The sequence below is a fragment of the Phaseolus vulgaris genome, chromosome 4 (assembly GCF_051622355.1).
Source record: "Phaseolus vulgaris cultivar YP4 chromosome 4, ASM5162235v1, whole genome shotgun sequence".
Taxonomy (NCBI): domain Eukaryota; kingdom Viridiplantae; phylum Streptophyta; class Magnoliopsida; order Fabales; family Fabaceae; genus Phaseolus; species Phaseolus vulgaris.
The window spans coordinates 7,774,271-7,793,709 of record NC_143501.1 but is presented as its reverse complement, the minus strand read 5'-3'; the positions used below and the strand labels follow the sequence as shown (position 1 = coordinate 7,793,709).

The 19,439-nt window shown below is 35.2% G+C and overlaps 2 protein-coding genes across 2 annotated transcripts; both read left to right on the top strand.

Moving 5' to 3' along the window:
• Nucleotides 1-1,354: 1,354 nt before the first annotated feature.
• LOC150027862 (heat shock protein 83-like) lies at nucleotides 1,355-2,112 on the top strand (the record flags this gene model as incomplete). The annotated part of the gene is made up of 4 exons (XM_090300925.1): nucleotides 1,355-1,477; nucleotides 1,557-1,692; nucleotides 1,773-1,972; nucleotides 2,038-2,112. Coding segments are annotated over exons 1-4 (534 nt in total), but the record flags the coding sequence as incomplete, so codon positions are not given.
• Nucleotides 2,113-2,119: 7 nt separating this feature from the next.
• LOC150027861 (F-box/kelch-repeat protein At3g06240-like) lies at nucleotides 2,120-5,902 on the top strand. The gene is made up of 3 exons (XM_090300924.1): nucleotides 2,120-2,797; nucleotides 3,117-3,232; nucleotides 5,672-5,902. Exons 1-3 carry the CDS (start codon nucleotides 2,176-2,178, stop codon nucleotides 5,900-5,902), a joined length of 969 nt encoding a protein of 322 aa, XP_090157050.1. The 5' UTR covers nucleotides 2,120-2,175.
• Nucleotides 5,903-19,439: the final 13,537 nt, after the last annotated feature.

Below are 19,439 nucleotides of genomic sequence, written 5' to 3'. Positions count from 1 at the left end.
CAGAACATTTTTATAATAACTTACTAAAGTAACTTGGAGAAAACAAAATGATTATTTGTCATCCTTTTAAGTAACAAAATAATCCAAACCTGTCCTTTAAATTAAGAAAGCGAACTTTAACGTTAAACAATCCACCATTTACCATAAGAGAAAAAAAAAATCCATACATGGGCAAAACCTAAGAAAAATATGGGATCTGAGTAGCAAACATTGTACTTGTGTTTCAATTCCTATCCTATCCCAAATTTCTCCAAACCCTGAATTCTTCAAACCCCTTATTCGGTTCTCGCAGAACCAAATTCCAAAATCCCTTTCCGCAATTTTTCAATTCAAAACATCACTACTTCCTCTCGATTTTGGAAAATCTCCCACAATCAATTTTTTGTTGTAATTTCCATTTATACCCTTACATGTCAGCAATGTTGCCATATCACCATCCACGACCACGTTTGCAGTGTCAATAGTGAGTTGCTAAATAAACAACGTCAACAAAACATTTTCCTCAATACAAATGCCAAGTAAACATTAACTACTAATTGGATCCCAATTTTCTATGTTCGGACTAGACTTAGAATTACCCAAAAGTCTTTCTTTGATAGTCATAATTAGCTACCACAAATTACAAAATTGTAAATACATCATACCAATTGATAAATATGTTTATAAATTATCCAAACACAATTGTCTTCGTCAATCCTATCTAGAAGTGGAATAGGGACAAACATCGTGATCTTGGTGTAGACGACATGAAGGTGGTAATCATAAGCAGTGTAGAGGAAGGCGAAACCCTTTGTAAGATGGAGGAAAGCGAAGGGTGAGGGTGAGAATGAAGCTCTGATGGGGGAGACTAGTTTGGGAGGGGGGCGACAAGAAGGGTGTTAAAATATAATCCATATTACACATGGATTCTCTGTTCATAAATGTGTCCCATTGTGTGCCACATAATCACCACTTAACTTCGTTTAAGTCAATTTGACGGAAAATACAAAATTGCATACTTTTAAACAACCATTAGGACCAAATTCAATTTTTTAAATACCAGTACACTAAAGGGAATTTTTCCCATTAATATAGAGACAAAAAATGAATAAGCCAAAAATTAATTATTTGTTTAAAAAAAGTGGATAATGATAATAATTATTGAATAAGTTTAAAATTTAACTTCCTAATTAAATTTAAAAACTAACTAATTATTAATTAATTAATTAATTAAAAGTAAATGTGGATGGTGGTTTTGTATTAAGTGGTTATATTTGGTAGTTGTGGTTAACCAATATAAATTTACGGTTGTGAGTTGTTTTTGCTTCGTTAAATTGATTCCATTTAGTTTTAGTATTATTCTAAAGCAATTGCAATGACGAATGATGTAACGTTGGTATTGAAGGGTGAGATGAGCGAGGTGTTGCGAGTGATGAACAAAACTTTCTATTCGAACGAAGAAATCTTCCTTCGCGAACTCATCAACAATGCATCTAACGTAAGTTGCCGATTAAATTTGATACGTTATTTTTACATTTCTTTTTTTAATCGTTATTGATTAATGTATGCATGCACAGGCTTTGGATAAAATTAAATTTGAGAGGCTCATGAACAATAGCGTTTTAAATGATGAATTAATTATTACATTGATCCCTCACAAGGTTAACAAAACACTTTCTATCATTGACAATGGTATTGGCATGACCAAAATGGGTAGGTAGGTGGTGATGTTCAACTTTCATTTTCATTCCATGCTCATTAATTCTAGTATGTGACATATGTGCTTGTTTTAGATTTGGTCGATCATTTGGGTATTGGCTTTTACTCTGCTTATCTGGTTGCTGAGAAGGTTATCCTCACCACTAAGCATAATGACCATGACCAATATACTTTGGAATCTCAACTTAGTGCCCCTTTCATTATTACCAAGGATATTAATGCCCAACAAGTCCCAAGGGGAACCAAAATCACCCTCTTCCTTAAGGACAACCAGGTACATAAACTAATTCATTCCCATATTTTATGTTATTTCTTTTGCTCACTTATTGTTGTCAACAGTTGGAGTACTTGCAAGAGACCACCATAAAGAATCTTATTAGCAAACATTGCCAACTTATTACCCATCCCATTTACCTTTGGAATGAGAACAACAAAGACCATTGGCAACTCATTAACATTTGGTTGCCTAACCAAGACATGTACGATAAATTTGTGGCTCAAAAGCTTGGGAATCACTTACCAGATGATCTTGCATTCTCCATTCTTTTCAAACTACCTTTGAAATCTCTTAAGAGATATGGATGCCTACATAAATCATGGGCTCTCTTGCTTGAAAATTCTAATTTCATGGATCTTTTTCGTAATAATTTCATATCTAACCAACATTCTTACTATGACGATACATCTCTCCTCCTATGCCTCGATCAACCTGATAATTCCTCCTTATTTTCACTTTCTGGTAGGTCGTTTCAAAATATGGAAAAAGTAAATTGGCCAAAGGGTCATTGTTCTGGATATTTTACTTTGGGTTCTTCTAGCATTAATGGAATTATTTGCCTCCACCCATACGAATTAGGCACTATGTATTTATTGAATCCATCTAGCGGTGAATTTAAGATCATCCCTCCCAGTCCAATTGAGTATATACCAGATTCTATGTGCCCTTATTCTAGATATGTTGGATTTGGCTATGATTGTGCTAGAGATGACTATAAGGTAATTAGACAATTATTTCTTTATCCAAATGAGGATACTGAGGATACCTACGATTATGGAGAATGGGATATTAGTGAATCCTGGGAGATTTATAGCCTAAGAAGTAATTCTTGGAGGAAACCTAAATCTGATATATATATTTATCCAAGGTGTGAAGAACTTAATAAATTCTACTTAGAGGGGATGTGTCATTGGTTGGGTGACTGGCGGGAAAGTTATGATGAACCTGAAAAAACATATTTGGTATCGTTTGACTTAAGCAATGATGAATGGTTTATAACTTAATAAATTCTACTTGAGTTTTTGTCTTATATGGATTTTGACGGGATGAATTTTGCAAGTATTTTTTTGTTAATTTGGGAGTAGCAATGTTCAATTTCATTCCTCTAACCTTTATCCATTGATTTTGTATTGGTTGTAAGGCTTAGGACTTTTTCGTAGTTTTTATTCACATTCATTAATTCCATGGCACTTTTGCAAATTCGTCCAAGGGATTGACTGGGATAACTTGAGGGCACAAATTTCTCCAAAGCTTATGGTGTGATTACCATTAATTTGCTCTTTGAAATGTCATTCCATTTGTTCACTTCAATAGTAATGGTTTTATGAAGATCATTTCCAAGATATGTATTCTTATTATGCAAACGCAAGTTATTAGCTTAATAATTTACATGTTTAAATATACATGCCTTTCGATCAAAACAAGCAGGGGAATCATAGAGAGATTTGCAAGTCCGAGAGAGGTTGTTTCAGGTCTCTCAAAACCCTTGAACTGTTCCACCAGTAAGTTATACATAGCTTCTTTAACTAAAATTTACACAAAGTTTAAAGGGTTCCCATATAAATTTTATTTCACAAAATCATTTACAGATTATAATATTTTCTCATATTATTGAGTAAATTTAATGAATTTAGTATTAAAATAAAATTCAGGCTTGGGAATATGGAAACGGGAACAAACTAAGGATGCTTTATTTTATGTTGATTGACATCATAACTATTTTTATAATGAAAAAAAGTCAGTTGTCTTCTTGATAATATTAAAAATCTCTGCATATGAAATCAATTTTGTAAGATACAGTGAGTATTAAGTATCTTTCACATTTAAATTAATTGTTGTTTGTCATTCAGAACCAACTTGATGTTGCAAATGGGAGGACTCAGTGAACCAATTTGCAGAAACCGCATTCTCAACTTTGCATTGGCCTAGAGTAATTATAAATTTATTCTTTTTCTTGCTTCAATAATAACTTTTATATCATCAATATCTATGTATCAATCTATACATATTTGAAGCTAATTCAGAAGTGAATGTTCACTGTATTTTCAAAATTAAAGAGCAATCTCGAAGATGATGCAGTTAGGAGGATTAAGCAGCTCCTCTTGTGGCAGAAATGGATATCAGTGGAAATCAGATACATCAGAATTTTGAAAATAACTTATACGAATGTGTTAAGTTATGATACTTATACGAATTACCTTCTATATTTTTGTTTACAGAAATTACTTTATTTTTATATCACATAATTTTCTATTGCAATATTTTTCTTTTTTCTTTTCTAATTTGCTATTCAATCTTCTATATTAGAATGACTTTAACTATGCATTTTATGTCGTGCCTAAGATTCTTTTAAATTTGATTTTGTGATAATTTTTTATAATACGTCTTTTGGATTTCCTTTGTTGCGACTTATTTACGATTTTGAGATTAGTTTGCCTTGTATCTTCCAAGAAGAGAAGAATTCATATTCTTAAAGATGTTAGTGGAATTGTGAAACCATCGAAGTACATTAATAATTTAGTGAGAATATATTAACCAAAAATATTATTAATTTCCAGTTTTTAAAGATGGATGAATAATTCTTATTCTATCTATGAATATTACATTTATTAAAATATATTTTTTATTTAATGGCATTTAAAATTTATTCTTATTTTATTTAACTTGGTAATTTATCAGGATGATCCTACTTCTAGGTCTCCTCCCTCCATCTACAAATGTTGTCTCTTCCACATATTCTTTTTCCCCATCTACAAATTTTCTCCCTCTTTCATTTCTTCTCTTCTTAAAGCTTCTTTTTTCTATTATAAATATGAAAGCATGTTCCATTTATTAATAATGAGTGAAATGGACTATGATGTAATAAACATAAATTAAAGAAGAGAAAGATATATTATTAAATAAAGTGTATAGAGTTAGACGTTCCATGAGGCTTCCACTCGTGCTCCCAAACTTGGCCAAACTTGTTTAAGGTGAGCATCTAAGTTTGTTATCTAATAAAATAAACAAAAAAAAAATATCACATTCCAGTATTATATTAAAATACTATTTTAAGAAATATAAATATGTCAAAATTGTAAAATCATCCAATAGTCAAAAGCATTAGCATAACCATCCAAGGATAAAAAAAAAGTAATAATTCATTATCAATATTTGTGAGAAAAATAAAACTCAATAATCTTAATTTATAAGCTATGATTTTTAAAAAAGCTAAAGGTTTTTTTATTTTAGAGTGTGTTAGAAAATATTATATCTAATATGTGTTTGAAATAATTTTATTAATATATCTAAACATGTTATGTTTTATTAATATATTTAAAGATGTTATACTCGCCCTCTTTTCAAAAACAGAGAAAAAAACAAAGAGAAGAGATTCTTTTTATTTATTTATTTATTTTGTTTCTCTGTTATTGACCTTTCAAAGTCTGAGGACATGTTTGATTCAGACATACGTTCAAAATAACAACCCAAAAACTTGTTTGGTTTTTTGTTGGATCCTATATTATTATAAAATGGGTTTTGTCACAATTTTATAGTTCAAACAAACTCAATTTGAAATGAAAGAGAAGAACGAGTTATACTCAGTTTACAAAATGAAGTTTCTTCAAATTTAAGTCTTCACACTTTAATATAAACATACACCAACTTAATTATTAGTGAATTATGAATCATAACCCCCCTTACTTGCTTCTGTAGGTAGTTGGCACCTTAATGTCTGGTGTGGTGCATTTACTAACAGCATGGTGGCTCATGAACACTGTTCCAAATATATGCGAACGAGCATTGCTTCCAGCAGAAAGTCTTTGGACTTGTCCTGGTGATCATGTGTTCTATGACGCGTCTCTGATATGGGGTTTGATAGGGCCCCGTAGAACTTTTGGAAATCTTGGACACTACTCGGCTATTAACTGGTTTTTCTTGACTTGACTGGAACATATCAGCCTAAACTGGTGGGGCAGTGATTCAGATGGGTGCCCATTAGCTTCATGTCCAACTGCTCCAGGTGTTGAATCTGAAGGGTGCCCTCTTTACTAAGCTTGTGAATGATACAATGGTGTTAAACTGTTAATGCAGCCATGGTTGTAAATTGTAGTTGAGAGTGCCTTGCAGGCAGGTTGATCTAGCTGCAACTGTTACCACAAAGATTGAAAAGATTTTAAAGCATATGTAGGTTTAGGTATGTTTCCTCCAATGATGATGATGGTAGTCTTGAGTACTTCTTGACAAGTTTTAATATGATCAGATTCATAAATAAGCATCTCTTGTAAAATATGAGCAATATCAATTCCTTCCAAGGCCCAAACCTCCATTTCGCCTACCCATTGTCCTCCTTGCTCAGCCCTTCCTTTAAGTGGTTGTTGCATAATATACACGGGAACGTCCATGGATTTTATCATCAACTAGATGAATTAATTTCAAAATATAAGTCTTTCCCATTATAGCAGGCTGTTGAAAAGAATTCTCTATTCTTCCATCAATTTTTTTTTTATTTTTTTTATCAGCAAAGAATGTAATTAAATTAAAAGGAATACAAAGGGGTATCCCAACCCTTTTACACGAAACGCCCTCAAAGGAGGGGAGAACGACCTGTTTGCTATAAAACGCTACAACAAACTAGCATTAAAAAATCCTACCTCTATAACGCTAAACACACTAAAACAAACAAAGCAACAACACCATCAAGCATCCCCACAAACAACATGACCTCCTTCATCCTCACACTCTATAAAACCTTACACACCTGAATGAACCTGAAAACTGCAGAAAAAAGAGTTTAGTAGCATTTTTCTCATTCACCTCCAGCCAATCCCCTGTTTCTGCTATTCTGCTGTCGGTAACTCATGACTTGGCATCACACAATTGGGTATAATCCACCGCAAGTTGCGAGACATAACACTACTTTTGTCAAGTTTCTTCCAAACGAGCACCGAAAAAAAAAATGGAACCCCACTGGAGGCTGCAGAAATCAGCGTTTGGAGCAGTCCCTACCAGCCATTCCCTTGAATCAGCTATTCCACTATTGGTATTACTGTTAGAAAATATAGCTTTAAACTAGAGGGGGGGTGAATTGTTTAAAGGGGTTTTCACAAACTTTTCAAAGATAGAATGAATTTATTTCAGAAACCAATTGATTCAGCAATTCAGTTAGCCAAAACAGCAAGCAAAAACTGTAATACTAGAAAAAACAATCGGTTGTTTCTTCGAAACAATCGGTTGTTTATACCAGCAAACAACTAACAAACTGAAATTAAAGAGTTAGGGATAGAGAGATTGTACACAGTTGTTTATACTGGTTCACTCCAAACCAGAGCTACATCCAGTCTTCTCAGAAACCCTGAGGATATCCACTAAGCAACCACACCTTGATCACTTACACAACAACCAAGAGAATGACCTTGAAAACCTCAAGAAACACACTCTCCTTGCCCAACACTAAGATTGCTGATATTGAACACCTTAAGAACACACAGCCAATCTCAGCAAAACACACAAACGAATTGTTCAGCAGTTTACACAGATTACACTTGTTACAGATGAATATCTGAAATCAATACAAGTAGAATCCTATTCCAGCACCTTGATCAATCTCTTAAGCTCTTAAGCAATCTCAGAACTCTTTGAAAAACTCTTAGTTAAAAAAAAACTTTGTCTCAAGATTCTCAATCCTTAAAAACAGTTTTTCAGAATATATTCAAGGATATATTTTGTTATCAAATCTTAACAAACTCTTAATTGCATTTAAAATAGATTGGTCAAAGCATTTAATGACTGGAGCGTATTCAGTTAAAGCATTTAAAGCTCAGTCAAAGAAAACAGTTTTTCTGTTATGGTTTCAAAACAAACAATTGGTTGTTTCCTCGAATCAATCGGTTGTTTTGTTACTTAACAGATTTCACCATTCAAAAACAGTTTTCAAACTTTCTCAAAACACCTAAGTGTAAACAATCGGTTGTTTCAACTTAGTTTGAAAAACATTTTACTTTGATAAAGATTGAGATGCTAATTGCTTGAGATTTAATCTAAGGGTGGATTACAACATTAAACTACCCCAGAACAAAGCTTAAATCAGCACAGCAACACCAAGCAAAGCAGAGGCTTCAACATCCTTCAAAGGATTTGGATTCTTCAAAACATTGAACACCACTTGGTTCAACAATCTCCCCCTATTTGATGAAGACAAATTCCTGATGCTTGTGTTGTACCTGATTAAATCTGAAGCAGTTCCTGGAATAGAACTTTGAGCAATACATTGAACTTCTGATATTCTGTTAGCATACAGATAAACATTTAAAGCTCAAAACAGTTAATATTAGAAACAAAAACATGTTACCCAAACTGTTTTTAACAACATGAAAAATAGAAATATTTAAACAAACTGGAAACACAGCATATATCTCCCCCTATTTGTCTTCACAAATAGACAAAGATAAGAGGTAAAACAAGATATTGTTCCATTACATCAGAATTTAAAACAGCAACAGCAGAAGGAAAGAAATTTTAAAACCAGAAAAGAACAGCCCAAAAACAATCGATTATTTTGTTGACCAATCGGTTGTTTTTCCTTCATTCTTCTTCATCAGCAAACTGAAGATCAAAGATTTGATTCTGGACAGCTTCAATCTGTTCTTCCAGAGTCATAAACCTTGCATCCATGTTGTCAAACCTCTGGAAATTACTAACACACAGATCATGAAGGCTCCTTTGATTTTCAGCAAAGCTATCTAGCCTATCCATCATTTTTCTTTCAAAAGATGACATGGTTGACATTCTTTCTCTTTGATATCCATCAGCAGCACTAGGCCCTGCATCTTGAAAATCTCCAGTTGGATCTTCATGTTGAACATCCATATCAGCTGGTTCATCTTGTTCAAGATGAGCAGCACCACTTGATGAGGCACCATGATCACCATCCTTACTTATCCATTTTCCACCTACTTTTGTAAAGCCCATCTTGCTGAGAGATCCACTGTTCAACTCTTGAGTTGACTTGACCAGCTCAGAAGTTTCATCTTCAAGATTAACTTCAAAATAGAGTAGAAACTTAGATATTAAAACAGCATAGGGATAGTGGTAATCACCTAACCTCATGGCTTTTTTCATATGTTCTTTGATTATGTGAATCCAATTGATCTTCACTTTCTTGGTGATGCAGAAGATGTAAACCAGATCTTCTTCAGTCAACACAGAGTGATTACTCCCCCTTGGAGTTAGAATCCAAGTTACAATGAGAGCAAGCAACCTCTCATCAAGCTTCAAACCTCCAACCGAGCATGTGCTAACTTGAGATTGATTGTTCTTCAAGCAACTTTTGTAGAACTGGATTTTGTTGAAATCTTCTACCACACCAAGGTTTCCTTTGTTGATTCTTAGACCAGAGAACTTAAGCCCAGCAACAGCAGCCCAAACCTCGTGAGTTATCTCCATTTCCACACCTTTCACATGAGAAACTAGGTTGTTTCCCTCAAACTTCAGGTTGGTGTAGAATACCCTCACCAAATCTGGATAGATGTTCCCTTTTAGCTCCAGAAATTTTCTGAGTGACTGGTCCTTGAGAAGCCTCCTCACTTTGTCAAGCTTTTGACTTTTCAGCCAATCAAAGCATACAACCTTGGGGTTGTTTATCTTCTTGACACTTGTTTCATACCTATACTTCTCAATGAGATCGGTGTCACCAGAAAACCAGCTTTCAAGCCTTCCTCCAGACCTTACAGCTCTGGTTTTGACTCTTTTAGAGGTGGGAGGGGTTGATTCCATGACAGCAGAGACGAAAACTCACTTCACAGAATTTTTGCAAGAGATGGTGCAAGAGATATTGCAAAAGATGTTGCAATTGGTTGTTCTTGTTGGAAGAAATCTGCACCTGATTTTATAGCAGTAAGAGAATCAATTTGAATTCAATTTCATTCAATGGGTACCTGATTTTCAGAGAGAGGACTTGATGAGAATCAAATAAAGGAGGCTTTTATTAATGGAGGAAGAGGACATCCACCCTCACATTTGAAGTTCTTCCTTCTAGTCTTCTCAAAATTAAAAGAAGACATAAAATAAAGATGAGGCCCAAGCCCAAAGCCCAAGCCCAAGCCCAAGAAGGCCAAAGCCCAAAGAGCCCAAGTCCATCCCATGAGGGGCAATGCCAAGCTTTGAAATACTCTTGTATAGTTTTAGAAGGTGTGGTTATTAAATAAAGGAGTGTGAAAATGTAAAATAAAGTCACATTACCCATGTGACTTAGGAGAGTGGTGTAGGTGTAGTTTTTGGGAGGTGTCATAGTAGAAAAAGGTCACACCTCCCATGTGACTTGTTTTTGGTGGGAATTTCAAATGAGTTTATTTGAAATTTCCCACCTATTTTTCAGCACCTTAGGCTATAAATAGAGGTGCTTCCTTTGTAAAATTTAGATTGGAATTAATCTAAGAAAACTCTACTCAAATTTTGAGTGAACTTTGGAGAGCTTTGAGCCTTCTTCTCTAGTCTTATCTTGATGGATCATTGGAGTCCTCAAGTGGCGACATCACTCTCATCTAGGAGCATTCCACACTTCTAGTGGCGAGATCATCCAACATTCTTCCATCTTCATGAGCACTCTCTTCTCCTTCCTTTCTTCTCTTTCTATTGTTTTTGTTAGCTTGTGTTCTTGAGTTTTGGTTTGGTGTTCATGCTGTTTTTTATGACTTTTGGTTCGGCAGTTTTATATTTCAGTCCATTCATCTTGTTCCTTTGCTTTTCTTACTCTTTTGTTCGGTTCAATTTGACTAAAATTGGTTCATCCAAATGAGTTTGGGATTTGGTACTAGTTTTTGGTGAGTTCTTGTCTTAGAACAATGATCCAACTCTAAGAAAAGTGCCTCTGTAATGTCCAACTCAAGGTGATTCCTAAGAAGGTCAAGAACCTTTCTCTATGTGGCTATTGGAATCACATCAGGACTTGACTCTGTTCTGCAAAGAAAATGTCAGAAAAAGTTGAAAATCACATGGTCTTCACATGTGATCTTTGACTAGTCATTAAGGCTCTTGAATTTCCAAGATTTTGGAATATATTCCTTTATGACTGTTGTAACTTCTTTCTGAACATGCTCAGCTTTCAATACAAATCTTTTGACCAAGATTCTCCCTTTGAAATTGATCTGCAACGGATAGAATTTCAAAAAGCAATTAAATCAATTTCTTCACAGTGCTGTCAGACTCAAAACAATCAGTTGTTTCGAAGAAACAATCGGTTGTTTTTCTGCAGCAGTTAAAAACTTGATTTTGAAATTTTTAACCATAAACAGAAACAGATTAGAGCACATGACATTGATTAAAAGAAAATTAATCAGAAGAAAGAACTTTGAAACAAAAATTGAGAACTAATAAAGGAAGGTCTTATCCTTGTGTTGTTTCTTCAATGAGCCAATTGCTTGTTGATCAAGAAAACTTCTTTTCACTGTTTTGATCTTTTGCATATCATTGATTCAGTTTCAATGACTTCCTTTTTCTTCAACAGCTTGATCAGATGGCTCAGTTCTTCTTTTTCTCTTCATTTTTCCTGCATAAACAAATTTAAGTAGCAAGATTTGGTCCCCTTACAAATTTGGGTCCACTTGGCTTTTCTTTGCTGTTAGAAACATCACATCCCTTAGGAATCCACTTCATTAGATCTTTAGGAACATAATATTTTCTAATTTTACATAATCTAACAGAGTGGCCTTTCTTCATGCAGTAAAAGCATGTAACAACTGGTTGTTTCGTCTTAACAATCGGTTGTTTTTCTGATTTTCTTAGAAAACATTTTGAAAACCTATCTTGCTTGTTCTGTGGATTGAAGCCTAAACCAGCCTTTCCAAAAACACAGCTTTGAGATGCCAAGACATTCTCAAAGTTTGACTTCCCTTTTGAAAGCTTGTCCACAGTTTCAACAAGATAGTGAACCTTTTTCTCAAGATTTTCACAATTTGTGCAATTGAGAGTATCACACTTGCAAGAGGCCTTTTTGAAATGATTTTCCAGTTTTTCAAAATCAATTTTTGCTTTTCTCAGATCCTCTTCAAGTGATTTAACTTTCTTTTCAAGCCCATTGTTAAGATCTTTCAATCGGTTGTTTGAAAGAACCAATCTATTAGCTTCATCATGAGTTTCTTGAAAAGCTTTAAGCAATTCACTGTAGTTTTGTTCATTTAAGGAAGCACATGAACTTACCTCACTTGAACTGCAAGAATCATCATCATCCTCAGCTACTAAGCATATGTTGGCTTTTTCATCTTCACTTGATGAAGAACTTGATGATGACACCTCATTTTCATCCCAAGCTATGTAGGCTCTTTTTGTCTTGCCTTTCTTCTCCTTGTAGCTTGTCTTTTTCCCTTTGCTCTTGCTGGGACAATCTGCCTTTATGTGACCTTGCTCACCACAACCAAAACAAGTATAGTTATTTGAATTAAATTCATTGGGTTTCTTGTTTCCATACCTATCCTTGTTGTTGTCTTTGTTGCGGTTTCTCTTTAGAAATTTGCTGTATTTTCTTGACAGTAAACTAAGATTTTCCTCATCACTATCATCACTTGAATCTTGCTTTCCCTTATGTTTGGATGCTTTCAAGGCTATGCTCCTTGTGTGCTTATCTTCACTTTCTTGAACATTGAGTCTATTCATCTCTAGCTCATGTTCCTTAAGCTTTCCAAACAAAGAAGCAACACTTAATGATGTTAGATCTTTAGATTCGGAAATAGCAGTTACCTTTGGTTGCCATGCTCTATCAAGACATTTCAAGATTCTTGATGTTCAGCTCTTCTTTGTCAAACGTCTTGTCTAGGCTCATAAGGTGGTTGATGATGTGTGTAAACCTTTTCTGCACTTCAGCTATGGTTTCACCTTTAAGCATTCTAAACATTTCATACTCTTGGATGAGAGCATGCTTTCTAACTCTTTTCACCTCATTTGTTCCTTCATGAGTGACTTCCAAAGTATCCCACATTTCTTTTGATGATTTGCATTGTGAGACCCTAGAAAACTCATCAGAATTTAAAGCAGAGGTTATAATATTTTTGGCAATGCAATCGAATTTGGCCTTTTTACTTTCTGCATCAGTCCATTGAGACCATGGCTTCTCAATGACAGAACCATCTTTTTCAAACTTTGGGATAAAAGGGCCATTTTCAATTGCATCCCAAATTCCTTTGTCAAGAGATTCCATAAATATTTTCATTCTAACTTTCCAAAATTGGTAATTCAAACCACAAAACAAGGGTGGTCTGTTTATTGAGGCACCTTCCCCAAATGGTAGTCTATCAGCCATTTTAAAAGATTTTAGGATCAACTTGAATGACTTACAAGAACCAAGCTCTTGATGCCAATTGTTAGAAAAGATGGCTTTAAACTAGAGGGGGGTGAATTGTTTAAAGGGGTTTTCACAAACTTTTCAAAGATAGAATGAATTTATTTCAGAAACCAATTGATTCAGCAATTCAGTTAGCCAAAACAGCAAACAAAAACTGTAATACTAGAAAAAACAATCGGTTGTTTCTTCGAAACAATCGGTTGTTTATACCAGCAAACAACTAACAAACTGAAATTAAAGAGTTAGGGATAGAGAGATTGTACACAGTTGTTTATACTGGTTCACTCCAAACCAGAGCTACATCCAGTCTTCTCAGAAACCCTGAGGATATCCACTAAGCAACCACACCTTGATCACTTACACAACAACCAAGAGAATGACCTTGAAAACCTCAAGAAACACACTCTCCTTGGCCAACACTAAGATTGCTAATCTTGAACACCTCAAGAACACACAGCCAATCTCAGCAAAACACACAAACGAATTGTTCAGCAGTTTACACAGATTACACTTGTTACAGATGAATATCTGAAATCAATACAAGTAGAATCCTATTCCAGCACCTTGATCAATCTCTTAAGCTCTTAAGCAATCTCAGAACTCTTTGAAAAACTCTTAGTTAAAAAAAAACTTTGTCTCAAGATTCTCAATCCTTAAAAACAGTTTTTCAGAATATATTCAAGGATATATTTTGTTATCAAATCTTAACAAACTCTTAATTGCATTTAAAATAGATTGGTCAAAGCATTTAATGACTGGAGCGTATTCAGTTAAAGCATTTAAAGCTCAGTCAAAGAAAACAGTTTTTCTGTTATGGTTTCAAAACAAACAATCGGTTGTTTCCTCGAATCAATCGGTTGTTTTATTACTTAACAGATTTCACCATTCAAAAACAGTTTTCAAACTTTCTCAAAACACCTAAGTGTAAACAATCGGTTGTTTCAACTTAGTTTGAAAAACATTTTATTTTGATAAAGATTGAGATGCTAATTGCTTGAGATTTAATCTAAGGGTGGATTACAACATTAAACTACCCCAGAACAAAGCTTAAACGAGCACAGCAACACCAAGCAAAGCAGAGGCTTCAACATCCTTCAAAGGATTTGGATTGTTCAAAACATTGAACACCACTTGGTTCAACAATTACAGTACTCGGTAGTACACAAATGTGCCCGAACGCGAATTCCTGGGATTGGCGGCACACTATCATCAACCACTGAAAAACTTGCACAACTCAAACAAGACAGCCTTAAACACACAATATGTGCCTTTGCAGCAGCACCACCAACAAAGAAACAGAGGTCCACCAAAAAAGAAAGAAATTGGTTTACGTTCACGAAACATACAAGTGCAAAGAAAAAATGCAGCCCCTCGCCTACGGGAGGCCGTTGTGATGTGGAGGGTGCTTTGCTTTTCCAGTCCCATGTCAAAGAGACATTTAACACAAAGAATCGCTTCCTCTCTGTTGCATGATACAATCTTCCCCACTAAAAACCCGGACCTGGACCTTACTTCTAGATGATTAAGCCTGTCGAGAGGGTTTGCCCACATCACATTCCTACCACACCCTACCAATCCCGCAAAACATACACTGCCAAGGCAACAAGGTCACAACAGATAAGGTCTGTCTTAAGATAAAAAAAAAACACCATGATTCCTTTGCTTCTATAGAAACGCCACAGTGCCTGACCGAGGGGGAACCATGTCCGCTTTCATGGATAAACTCTTGAAACACGTCTGTTCCAGCTCGAACTCCAACCAATCAGCGAACCAAGAGAAGGCACTGGTTTGGATACAAAAGTCAGTCAGAGAAGGCGTACGAAAAGTCTGATGTTTTATGCTTTAACCATAACCATGACTGCAGCTGAGCGTTCTGGAAAATCTCATCATAATCAGGCACCCCTTGTCTGAAGACCACTATGTTCCTATGCTCCCAAATACAGCTAACGATAGCCGCCCAAAAACCTAACCAAATTTGGTTCTGTTTACTGGAAAGATGTATTAGATGAAAATTCATAAAGTGGTTCATGAGATCCTTATTTTGGACACCTAGAGTACCAATCCTCCTATAACACCGGGACCATACTTGTTGTGCAAAACCGCATTCTAAAAAAAGGTGTTGAGAGGATTCCTCCGACAGATTGCAAAGAGCACAACAGGTTGAGGTCACAGGCACACCTCTTCTCAACAAATTAACTCTATTAGGAATTCTATCAATGAGGATTCTCCAAGATGTAGTCAGAACTCTGGGCATGGCTTTAGCTTGCCATAGGAGACTAAACACACTTTCCTTTGCGGCTGAGCATTGGTGATTAGCCAACATAGAATATGCTGACTTTACCGAGAACGTACCCTTCTGGTCCCCCTTCCATACAAGTTGGTCAAAGGAATCCTTACACAAAACACCCGTACTTAGTCTGGATAACATGTCTGCCTCCATATCCATCTCCCATTGAAACCTATCCCTCCTCCAGTTTAGATTCCACCATCAGCTGGTCTCTTCCCATACTCCTACCTCCCCCACCCTTTTACCTTGGTCAAGTGACAAGGAAAATAGTCTAGGATACGCCGATCTAAGACAATCATTCCCAAGACACAAATCCTCCCACAATCTCACTATGGCTCCGTTTCCTACTTTCCACCCAATGGCCTTTTGGAACCAACCGTCTTCCACACCTTCACCGCAGATTTTAGTGAGATCCTTCCACCACCAAGATTGGTATTTCGACCTAAGCTGTATATTCTCTGCTACAGTGCCATATTTAGATGAGATAATCTCTTTCCGTTTGCCTCCTTCACTACTCATGAGCCTCCATCTCCATTTTGTCAGGAGGGCCACATTAAAGTTCTTCATTTCCTTCACCCCCAAACCTCCTAACTCTAGAGGCTTACACACATTATCCCAGCTAACCCAAGAAATCGACTTGCTCTGTTTTCCCCAAGCCCATAAGAACTTCCTCTGAATACTACTGATTTCATTGTACACTGCTACGGGGGCTTTGAATATCGAGAGGTAAAACAAAGGAATGGCAGTGAACACCGATTTCAACAAACAGATTCGTCCTGCCATTGATAGAAATCTCCCTTTCCAAGAGCTAAGTTTGGCTTCGACCTTTTTAACAACCTGATCCCAGAACTGTATCTTCCTCAGATTACCACCCATCTCAACCCCCAGATATTGGAAAGGAAGCTTCATCGTTTTGCAATTCAGACTTTTAGCATATGTGCTCAAAGCAAAGCCATCCACCTTAATACCGGACAATTTAGACTTGTGGAAATTAACTTTCAAGCCCGATACAATCTCGTAGCAACGAAGGATAACCTTAATTGCAAAAATGTTATCAAAGGTATCCTCACGCATAAAAAGTGTGTCATCAGCAGACTGTAGCAAACAACACTTGACTTTGTTTATTCCCACCTTCAAACCCCTAAGAACATTCGTTCTCAACGCTTGTCTGACCAAACCTGCTAACCCTTCAACAACCACTAAGAAAAGAAACGGGGCCATTGGATCACCCTGTCTCAACGCCCTGGAAGGTTTGAATTCCTCCATAGGGCTCCCATTCACCAACACAGATACTGACGATGAAACCAAGCACCCTTTAACCCACGAGATCCACTTGTCATGGAAGCCTAGCCTGTGAAGCATATCAAACAAAAAACTCCATCTCACTGAGTCGTATGCCTTTTCAAAATCCACCTTAAAGCACACCCCGCTTTTCCCATTTCTCTTTACATCCTCGAGGACCTCATTAGCCATGACAACGCTGTCCAATAATCCTCTACCACAAATAAAGGCTGACTGGCATTCGTCAATGATTAAAGGCATTATAATCATCATACGGCTTGACAAAACTTTAGTAATAATCTTGTAGATTACTCCTACAAGAGAAATGGGTCTGAATTGATCGAGCGAGGACGGATCTCTTACTTTGGGAATGAGCGCAATGAAGGAAGCATTGCAACCTTTCGGAAGAGAACCAGTGATATGAAAAAGTTGCACTGCAGCCATAACATCCGCCTTAAGCACTTCCCAACAACTCTTAATAAAATTGAAATTGAAACCATCCGGGCCCGGGCTTTTTGATCCTCCACAATCCCATACAGCAGTCTTCACTTCTTCCTCGGTGAAGCTGGCAACCATTTTTCTGCTTACCTCCAAAGTCAACGACCTGAATTCCACCGAACCCAAATTTACACCAAAATCCTGCGTAGCCATGAATCTCTTCTCAAAGAGTAGCTTTGCTTCCCTCCTTACAACTTCCGGTTCTTCACACCACTGAGTGTTAACCTCAACTCCTTTGACCTCATTTCTTAGCCTTCCCCAACGAATCACGGAATGGAAGAATTTGGAGTTAAAGTCCCCATGTTTAAGCCAATTCACTCTAGCTTTTTTCCTGTAGATGGATTCTAACTTTCTATTAACCAACCCCAATTGACTGAGCAGATCCATTCTTCTCAATCTCCCCTCGTCCTCTAAAGCATCAATGTCATCCTCCCCGTCTAATTTCTTAATTTCCATCTCAATGCGCCTTTTATAAGATTCCACACAACCAAACACACTTTTTGTTTCTTCCATCAAATATTTTGTTTTTTCCGGATACTGGGTTCAAATATCCATGGATTAGATGTTTTTTTTTTACTTGCTTCATATAATTCAGAAAATCTCATTAAGGCCTTTAGAAAAATACACACAACATATGATCTTTGTATTTATTAGTAACTTTAGATAGATCACATTATTAAATTTACTCTAATGAAAAATAAAATTATAATGTTATATTAATACATTTAATCAAATATATTATTTCCAACTAATATGGAGAGATTATGTTTTATTATAGTAGTGGGTATTAAGACTAGATTTTCACCAAAATGTTTGGTGAGATATTTTGGTAATAAGAGTGAACATTTTTTTAAGGGAATTTTGCATGGTCACATGGGAAAAGTGCCTTTTTCTTTTTTTATGCTTTTCTTTTTACATGTTATGCATGACTTCGTTTGTTCCTCAATTTTGGTTGTTGAATGATTATGGAATTAATTATTTTTTAATTACTTAGATAAAATTTTCCGTAAGAATTTTAGAAGAGGATATTAGTTATAGGAAATGTTAAAATGAGAGAGTTTTAAGAAGTTAGGTTTGTGGAGAAGTTAATTTTAACTTTTGTGGAGAAGTTTATCCAAAGGACTATAACTTATAAGATTACTACTGGCCTTAAAACATCTATATATGGAGGAGAGTTCCAGTATGGACATACTGTATATGTATACAGGTTTGTTAGTTTACTTAAATAGTTTGAACCATTTTTTTTTGTTTTTTAATGATTAATTATCTCTTCCTTTCCTTTGCATTGTTATTATGTCTACTTCCCATCTATTATGAAAACCTACTAAAGAATTATTGTCTTTGTACAAACAAAAGTCTACAACTAACTCCCTAATATTAGTAAGCTAACGGACTTGCCAGATCATGAATGGTTGTTTTATGGTTAAATATTTTTCCTACACTACTTCAACCTGTTTCGAGTATGGATAGGATTTGATCACTAGACATTTATCATAAAGAATTTATTAGAGATAATAGTATATTGGATATCAATATCAAAGATGTCAATGATAAACTTTATATTAGATGTCCAGTGATTCAATATCAATGATAATGACACAAGGATAATTGTGAATGTATAATTTATTATAATTTATCAGCACAACTACAAAATCATTATTAATACTGAATATTAAGATTAGATTTTCACCACAATGTTTGGTGAGATATTTTGGTAATAAGAAAATAGGATTATTTAAAAAAACACACACATATATATATATATATATATATAATGTAGAACGAACACAAAATGAGTAAGAAACAGTCGAAATACAAATTATTATAATAATTACTTTATGTTAATTTTCATCAAATTTATCTTTTATGTATTTAAAAACAGAAATTATTATTTGACACGCATAATGAAAATTTCATAATTGTGTATTGTGACACCTTATTTTTAATACTTCTTTAAATTAATAGTTTATGACGATACTTAATACTTCAACTACATTACTGAGGTGTAACTTTTATATTTCCTTACATGTAATGTCTCACATTGAGAAGTATATAAAGAAAATTTCATGTTAAAAATAAATAAT

What these genes read in the sequence shown, in the direction of transcription:
- LOC150027861 (XM_090300924.1), top strand. Translation starts at nt 2,176, where the DNA reads ATGTACGATAAATTTGTGGCTCAAAAGCTTGGGAATCACTTACCAGAT. An exon ending in GGAGATTTATAGCCTAAGAA is followed by an intron (nt 2,798 to 3,116) that starts GTAATTCTTGGA and finishes ATTGGTTGTAAG; the next exon opens with GCTTAGGACTTTTTCGTAGT. An exon ending in AAATTTCTCCAAAGCTTATG is followed by an intron (nt 3,233 to 5,671) that starts GTGTGATTACCA and finishes TTGCTTCTGTAG; the next exon opens with GTAGTTGGCACCTTAATGTC.